This window comes from Aotus nancymaae, unplaced genomic scaffold (genome assembly GCF_030222135.1).
Source record: "Aotus nancymaae isolate 86718 unplaced genomic scaffold, 86718_ANA_hifiasm-v0.15.2.pri h1tg000095l, whole genome shotgun sequence".
NCBI lineage: Eukaryota > Metazoa > Chordata > Mammalia > Primates > Aotidae > Aotus > Aotus nancymaae.
Window position 1 is genome coordinate 71787 of NW_026988510.1, and position 8710 is coordinate 80496.

Here is an 8710-nt window from a genome sequence, read left to right on the forward strand (position 1 = left end):
CTGCACCACACCTGCTCACCATACACCTGCTCACCTGCATCACACCTGCTCACCTACACCATACCTCACCTGTACCACACCTGCTCACCTACACACCTGCTCACCCGTACCTGTTCACCTGCACCACACCTGCTCACCTGTACACCTGCTCACCCGCACACCTGCTCACCCGTACCTGCTCACCTGCACACCTGCTCACCCACACACCTGCTCACCCATACACCTGCTCACCTGCACCACACCTGCTCACCTGCACCACACCTGCTCACCCGTACACCTGCTCAGCTGCACCACACCTGCTCACCTACGCACCTGCTCACCCATACCTGCTCACCTGCACCACACCTGCTTACCTACACACCTGCTCACCTGCATCACACCTCATTTGCACACCTGCTCACTTGCACACCTGCTCGCCTGCACACCTACTCACCTGCACCACACCTCATCTACACCATACCTGCTCACTTGTACCACACCTGCTCACCTGCACCCACCTGCTCACCTACACTACACCTCCTCACCTGTATACATGTGTACACACCTGGTCACCTGTCCCACACCTGAGCACCATACCTCACCTGTACCCACCTGTTCATCTGTACCACACCTCTTCACCTGTACACACCTGCTCACTGCACCCACCTGTTCACTTACACACCTCATCTGGACACACCTGGATACACCTGGTCCCCCGCACATCTGTTCACCTGCATCACACCTGCTCACTTGCACCACACCTGCTCACTTGCACATCTGCTCACCTGCACACCTCCTCACCTGCACCATACCTGCTCACCTGCACCACCTCACCTGTACACACGTGTACACACCTACTTACCTGCACACCTTCTCACCTATACACACCTGCTCACCTGTACCCACCTGCTCACCTATACCATACCTCCTCACCTGTACACACCTGTAGACACCTGCTCATCTGCACACCTCCTCACCTGCACACACCTGCTCACTTGCATCCACCTGCTTACCTGCACCATCTACTCACCTGCCCACACCTCCTCACCTGCACACATCTCCTCATCTGCACACATCTCCTCATTTGCATCCATCTGCTCCCTTGCATGACTCCTCACCTGCACACAGCTACACATGCCTGTTCACTTAAGCAAACCTGCACGCTTGAGGCAGAGTCGGACACCAAGGCTGGGAGGTGAGGTGCATCCCCAACTCACAGGGTGCTGAGGGGCAGAGCTGAGTTGCAAACAGGCCAGCCTGCCCCCAGAGCCCATGATCCTTCCGTGTTGTAGAGGCTGCACGCTAAACCTCAGGACCTGCGGGGTCTCTCCTGACACTGGCGAGATGAAGTGTCTCTCCCTCGGCCTCTTTTATAAAAAACACCTTTAGGGCTGTGACTCCCAAAGCCGAGGACAGACAGTGTCCCACCCTCACCCTCGTTGGGCCCAGTTGCTCTGTGGCTGTGTGGTGACCAGGTGGGCACGGGCAGGCTGGCCCCACTCACCTTGATCTCCACCTGGTGCCTCTCCTCAGCCTCTTCCATCTCCCGATCTTTGTTCCGCAGCTCGGCCTTCTTCTCCTCCAGCTGCCTCCGGGTGATCTCCCAGAAGGTATGGATCTTGTCCCGCTCCAGCTGGAAGTAGTTGCGCTCCTCCCGCTCACGGTCCAGCTCCTCCCGGATACGGCCCACATGCTCCTCCACCTGGCCAGGTGCAGTGGGTCAGGTGAGCACTGGGCAGGGGCCCGTGCATAGCAGAGGGGCAGGTGGCCAGAGAAGGGCAAGGAAGAAAGAGGGTCGACCCATTTTCACCTAAAATTAAACAGCTGAACATAAAAAGTTAAGATATAAAGCTAGGAAGCTCCAGAGACAGAACACATTCAACAAGTGGCAGAATGCTCTTTAATTTGGCCAATAAACATAAAATAACTATATCCTTTCATCCATTTCTGAGAATTTATACCTAAGAAATTTCTCGAAAGAAATATAAGAGCTTGTTGCTGAAAGATATTACCCACATCATTACTACAAGAGCAAAAATATTAAAGAGGAAACAATCTGAGACCGATGTAAATAGGGAATGGGCAAGAGGCAGTGGTTCTCGCCTGCAATCCCAGCACTTTGGGAGGCCGAGGCGGAAGCATCCCTTGAGCCCAGGAGTTTAAGCCATCTTGGGCAACATAGCAAGACCCCATTTCTGCAAAAAAAAATTTTTTTTTTTTTTGAGACAGAATTTCGCTCTTGTTACCCAGGCTGGAGTGCAATGGCGCAATCTCGGCTCACCGCAACCTCCGCCTCCTGGGTTCAGGCAATTCTCCTGCCTCAGTCTCCTGAGTAGCTGGGATTACAGGCACATGCCACCATGCCCAGCTAATTTTTTGTGTTTTTAGTAGAGACGGGGTTTCACCGTGTTGACCAGGATGGTCGCGATCTCTTGACCTCGTGATCCACCCGCCTCGGTCTCCCAAAGTGCTGGAATTACAGGCGTGAGCCACCGCACCTGGCCAAAAAAATTTTTTTTAATTAGCCACACGTCATGGCACACGCCTGTAGTCTCAGCTACTGGGAAAGCTGAGGTGGGAGAGTCACTTAAGCCCAGGAGGTTGAGGCTGCAGTTAGTCACGATAAAGCCACTACACTCGAGCCTGGGTGACAGACTGAGATTCTGTCTCAAAAAATAAACAGCCAGGCATGGTGGCTCCCAGCATTTTGGGAGGCCAAAGCGGGAGGATCTTCTGAGCCTGAGAGTTGACCAGCCTAGGCAACACATGGCAAAACCCCATCTCTACAAAACAGAAAAATAAAAATTAGCCAGGAGTGGTGGCACGCGCCTATAGCCACAGCTACTGGGAACACTTTGGGAGGACGATCGCTTGAACCTGGGAGCTCGAGGCTGCAGTGAGCCGTGATCACACCACTGCACTCCACCCTTGGTGAAAGAACAGGACCCTGTCTCTCAAACATAAATAAATACTGCAATGGTTGAAAACTTAAGAGTATATCAACTGGGAGAAATATCACATTACCCAAAAAACAAATATGCAAATGAGGTAGCAGCATTTAAACAAATTCATATGTTAAATAAAAAAAAAAAATCACCTTTAAAGATACAATGTCAAGCAAAAAATATACAAGACCAGCAGACTCCTAACCCTCAAGAGGGTTCAACTGCAAATCTGCAAATAGGTTAAAAAACATGGAGAACAGGCTTCCAGCTTCCTGGGGAGCTCATTTCCCTTAAGAATCAGTTATTTTTTGGGCACAGCCCCAGGCCCCTCCAGCCAGGCATGTCCAGGTCACCTCCAGCCCTACCCTCTGCCTGGACCCGGAAGAAGTCTTCTGAGTCTGTGGCTCCGTGTGCCATGCGCAGTGCACGGCCCTGCCCAGTGGACTGTACAGCCACTGCCATGCAAGGCCTGTCTCCACAGGGAGGGGAAGCAAACAGGGAGGTGGCAGCAGCTCACATGCTAGGACAAGGCAACGTTCAATCCATTCTCCACCCAGCAGCTCCAGACGCCTTTCCAGAACACAAACCTCACCCCACCACCTCTTCGCTCAGCCCCCGGCTTGAACTGTCCACGCTTTCCCTGCATGTAAAACACAGCCGTTCTTTAGCATGGTTCAAGGACCTCTGCCCAGCTCCAACTTCAGGTCATATGACTCTTCTAGTCTCCTTCATATTTACTTTTTATCCTAATACTATCAAAAGAAGGTAAGAATTATTAACAATAACACATGAGCTGACATAGCACTCGTGTCCCGTGTCAGAGGCTCATGGGGCAGTCACCCATCAGGGCAGAGGCTGGAGGCTGCACTGTGCTTGCCACAGCCTGCAGGTTTCAGGAGCCTCTTAGATAAAACTGTAATTACATAATTATGTTCTGTAGCCCTTAACTGCATCCAAATGAAGAATGGACTTGAAATGACTCCTACAAAGAAACTATAGAAACATCACCTCCTCCCCAAAATAAGCATAGCCAAGAAGGAAAAGGCAGCCCTGATGGGACTTTCATCAAAAACCATGAATGATCAATCAGACTGAGAAGTGATTTTAAGTAACTCATCTTTCTTTTAAAACTTTCCTTTTTGAGATAATGTTTAATTGTGAATAAAATAAAGGAGAACGCTACGTGTAACAGTTGCAAAAAAGAGTAGATTGAAAGAGAATATTCAAAATTAAAAATAGCTTTTAAATCAGAAAAACTTGTCCTTCCAAATTCCTAGCGCCCTATTAAAACGTTCTATAATGGGCTCTATTGCCTTTTTGAAAACACACAGTCCACGTGAAAGCTTTGCAGCTGATAGGAATTATGGACCAGGCTGGAGTGATCGTTCTGGCTTGCACAGAAGAGTAGATCCACATGGTAAGATGGACAAATGGTGCAGCCACGTGAGAGGTTCACACAGGAACTTGCGTGGCGCCCACCCACACCAGGACTGGGCCACAGCTGGCTCTGCCCACCTGACCCTGTGTGGCGCCCACCCACACCAGGACTGGGCCACAGCCGGCTCTGCCCAGCTGACCCTGCGTGGCACCTGCCCACCCTGGGACTGGGCCACAGCCGGCTCTGCTCACCTGACCCTGTGTGGCGCCCACCCACACCAGGACTGGGCCACAGCCGGCTCTGCCCACCTGACCCTGCGTGGCACCCACCCCCGGACTGGGCCACAGCTGGCTCTGCCCACCTGACCCTGCGTGGCACCCACCCACCCCAGGACTGGGCCACAGCCAGCTCTGCCCAGCTGACCCTGCGTGGCACCCACCCACCCCGGGACTGGGCCACAGCTGGCTCTGCTCACCTGCTCCTTGCTCATGTCCTCTGGGGCGAGTCCATCGACAACTGGGGTGCCTTTGGCTTTGCCTTTCTTCCCTTTCTTTTTGGGTGCCTTTGGAGATAATTGGGCAAGAGAGACTCTAACAGCTTCCCCCTCTTGAATGGCTCTGATTTGCTCACAGGGGCATTTGGCAGAGAAGGTTCTGGAACCTCTCTTCCTCCTGCTCACCTGCAGCACATCATTGCCCTGAGTGTTCCCACCCTTAACCACACACACATATCCTGTTGTTGCATTTGGAGAAGCACAAATGAGAAACCCTCCTCTGAAGAAGGAGAACATTCCTTCTAGAAAAGGGAGGGAATCCATTCTAAACCCACTGATTCCTTGGTCTGTGGTGGCCAAGCGCAGTGGCTCGCATGTGTAATCCCAGCACTCTGGGAGGCCAAGGCAGGAGGATCACTGGAGTCTAGAAGTTTAAGGCTACAGTGAGCTATGGCTGCATCACTGCACTTCAGCATGGGCAGCAGACCGAGACCCTGTCTCCAAAAACGATGACGGGGGAACCCATTCCAAACCCACTCACCCCTTGGTAATAGTAAACACCTCTGCTGTGGATGCAAAATGTGCTTGGGCTCCACAGGGAAGAACCCCAACGCCACACTGCCAGATGTTACCATGCTGGCTGCAATGCTTAGAAACCACCATGGAAAGACGTGCAGGAAACCATTCAGTAAGTACAGGGAGAAGTGCCTCCATAACCAAAATCGGCTGTGCCAACCAGAGGTTTCCTTTCTTCCAAACAGAAAATTCCTTCAGAGAAGCCTGGTCAAGAAAGCTTGCGCAGACGGCACCCACCATGAGTGCTCCGTAAATGGGTTGCCAGAAGGAACTGCGCGCAGCGTCGTGCGTGGTTTTAGCAACTTTGACAAGGTTGGGAGAGAGAACTTTCTAACCCCACCCCCTTGTGAAGGTTGCTGAAACCAAGCATGACACCACGGGCAGTGCTGTCTGATCACCCACTTACAGAGCACTCAGCAGACACTAATTTCCATAGCCTATCCTTCTGACTTTGCCGCTCCCAGTGGTCTTCGGCCTGTGCTTTTCTGTGTCTACATGTCTCGGTAACCTGTTTTGAGGACAAGATCTCGTTCCGTCACCCAAGCTGGAGTGCAGTGGTGTGATTACAGCTCACTGGTGCCTCCAACTGCTGGGCTCAAATGAATACTCCCACCTTAGTCTCCCCGGGAGCTGGGACCAGGGGAGTGCATTGCCTCTGCGCCCAGCTGTGGAACATTTTTATAATTACAAATTTCATGTGGAAATTTTATTTATTTTTTTCAAAACATTAAAATCTAAATTCATTTATCCTTTTTTTTTTTTGAGATGGAGCCTCCCTCTGTCACCCAGGCTGGAGTGCAATGGCACCATCTTGGCTCACGGCAACCTCTGACTCCTCGGTTCAAGCGACTATCCTGCCTCAGCCTCCCCAAATAGCTGGGACTACAGGTGCCTGCAACCATACCTAGCTAATTTTATTTGTATTTTTAGTAGAGACGAGGTTTCACCATGTTGACCAGGCTAGTCTCAAACTCTTGATCTCAGGTGATCCACCTGCCTAGGCCTCCCAAAGTGCTAGGATTACAGGCGTGAGCCACCGTGCCCAGCCCATTTATCTTAATTTATGTTTCATTTAGTCCTGAGTGAAAATATTATGAGGAGCTGAGATATGTCCAGCCTGGGTGACAGAGTGAGACTCTGTCTCAAAGAGATATGTCCAGCCTGGGTGATAGAGTGAGACTCTATCTCAAAAAAAAAAAAAAAAAGAAAAAAGAAAAAATATTATGTGGAAATTTTAGAAAACACTGAGGAGAAGAAAAAAGAAACATCACCCATATTCCTTGGTCCCAAGGATCCAACAGACCACAAACCATATTCTCACAAGCTAGTGTAAACAGAAGTAGTTTAGCCGGGCATGGTGGCTCACACCTATAACCCCAAAACTTTGGGAGGCTAAGGCAGGTGGATGGCCTAAGGTCATAAGTTCAAGACCAGCCTGGCCAACATAGTGAAACCCCATCTCTACTAAAAATACAAAAAGTTAGCTCGGCGTGGTAATGGGCACCTGTAATCCCAGCTACTACGGAGGCTGAAGCAAGCAGAATCACTAGGACCCAGGAGACGGAGACTGCAGTGAGCCAAGATCACACCAGTGCACTCCAGCCTGGGCAACAAGAGTGAAACTCCATCTCAAAAAAATAAATGAATGAATGAATAAATAGTTTGGTAGCGGGTTTTTTTTTTTTTTTTTTTTTTGAGACAGAGTCTCACTCTGTCACTCAGACTGGAGTGGAGTGGTGCAATCTCAGCTCATTGCAACCTCCGCCTCCCAGGTTCAAGGGATTCTCCTGCCTGAGCCTCCCAAGTAGCTGGGATTACAGGTGCTCAGCTAATTTTTGTATTTTCAGTAGAGACAGGGTTTAACTATGTTGGCCAGACTGGTCTCGAGCTCCTGACCTCAAGAGATCTGCTCACCTCGGACTCTTAAAGTGCTAGGTTTACAGGCGTGAGCCACTGAGCCCAGCCTTTTTTTTTTTCTAGAGACAGAGTCTTACTCTGTCACCCAGGCATCTCACTGAGTGCAGTGATACCATCTCAGCTCACTGCAGCCTCCACCTCCTGGGTTCAACTGATCGTCCTGCCTCAGCCTCCCGAATAACTGGGACTACATGCACGCGCCAACATGTCCAGCTATTTTTTGTGTTTTTAGTAGAGACCGGGTTTCATCATGTTGGCCAGGATGGCCTTGATCTCTTGACCTCATGATCCGCCCACCTCAGCCTCCCAAAGTGGTGGGATTAAAGGTGTGAGCCACCGCGCCTGGCTTCCCAGCCTAGTTTCCTATTTTCCAGTTGGTTTTCAGAAGACCCTTCCCGGTTAAGAAAACCCATCCACTTAAATCTTAATATTTAATGTACTGCTCTCTTCCTACTCCCTGCACTCCAAGAAGGCTACCTCATCAAAAAGCCCTAAAAGCCGGGGAGGAAGGTTCAGCACCACTGAGCATCTGGGACCTTCACAGACAGCTGCAGGAACTTGGTCGGGCTATGAGAGCTTTCCTCCCGCACCAGCTGAAACCCACCCTGCCATACCTGCCCAGAAACTGTGTTACTCACAACTCTTGTATCATAAAGGGAGAGCCCTTTACAGGAAAGAGACACAGACGGAGCTGATGAGGCCAAGAGCTCTGCCTTCCTCTTCCCGGTTCGGGCCTGACTCCTGCCAGGCTTTCCAAGGGAGCAGGGGTTCCTGCATCCCAAGGAACCGAGCACCCCACGGGCGACGGACACGTCCAGGCCTCCCTGGTGCAGAGGGACCTCGAGCCACTCCGGTGTGCCCCCGGCTCTCCGTCCCGGAAACCAAAGATCCTCAGGCAATCGCTGCCTCCGACTCTATTCCAGGGGGACCCCGCTGCGCTGCAAAGCCCCTGTGAGGTGAAACCCTAGGTCCCGGGGAGCCAGCGAGCGAGTCTCCATCCCAGGATGGAAGTCCCCCCGACGCTTGTCCACTCTTCGGGGCACCGGGCACCGCGCGCCGCGGGCCCTGGGCGTTCTGTGAGCGGCCCTGGTCTCGGCTCCGAGTGCGCGCAGGCCCCGGGGCCGGGGGCAGCTTGTCGGCCCCACGGGGTCCCCTCAGAAGCCCCGCACCCCAGGCCTCCTCTTCTGGGGTCTCCGTGTACCCAGGCCTCCCTGCCCCGCGCTCTCCAGGCCCCTGGCGAGGACCTCAGCCCGGCTCCCGCCCTTGCTCACCATGACGCCGGCGGACAAGCCCGGCCGCGACCCGGGTCCAAAGCGCCGACCCCGCGGAAGCCGCGCCGTTTCCCGGCAACCGCGGCAGGGGGATGCCGCGATAAGTCGCAAGATCTCGCGAGACTCCGCCCGGCGGCAGCGCGTCCCTAGA

General features: G+C 52.4%; 1 protein-coding gene across 13 annotated transcripts in view; it reads right to left on the minus strand.

Moving 5' to 3' along the window:
• The window catches only part of GAS8 (growth arrest specific 8), an 81788-nt gene that overhangs the window by 17409 nt on the left and 55669 nt on the right, over nt 1-8710 (minus strand). For all 13 annotated transcript variants that reach the window (XM_064369900.1, XM_064369902.1, XM_064369901.1 and 10 more), the window contains 2 exons: nt 4778-4864; nt 1484-1681 (listed from right to left, as the gene is read on the minus strand). In XM_064369900.1, the coding sequence (XP_064225970.1) occupies nt 1484-1681; nt 4778-4864 (285 nt within the window). The remainder of the gene's footprint in view (nt 1-1483; nt 1682-4777; nt 4865-8710) is intronic.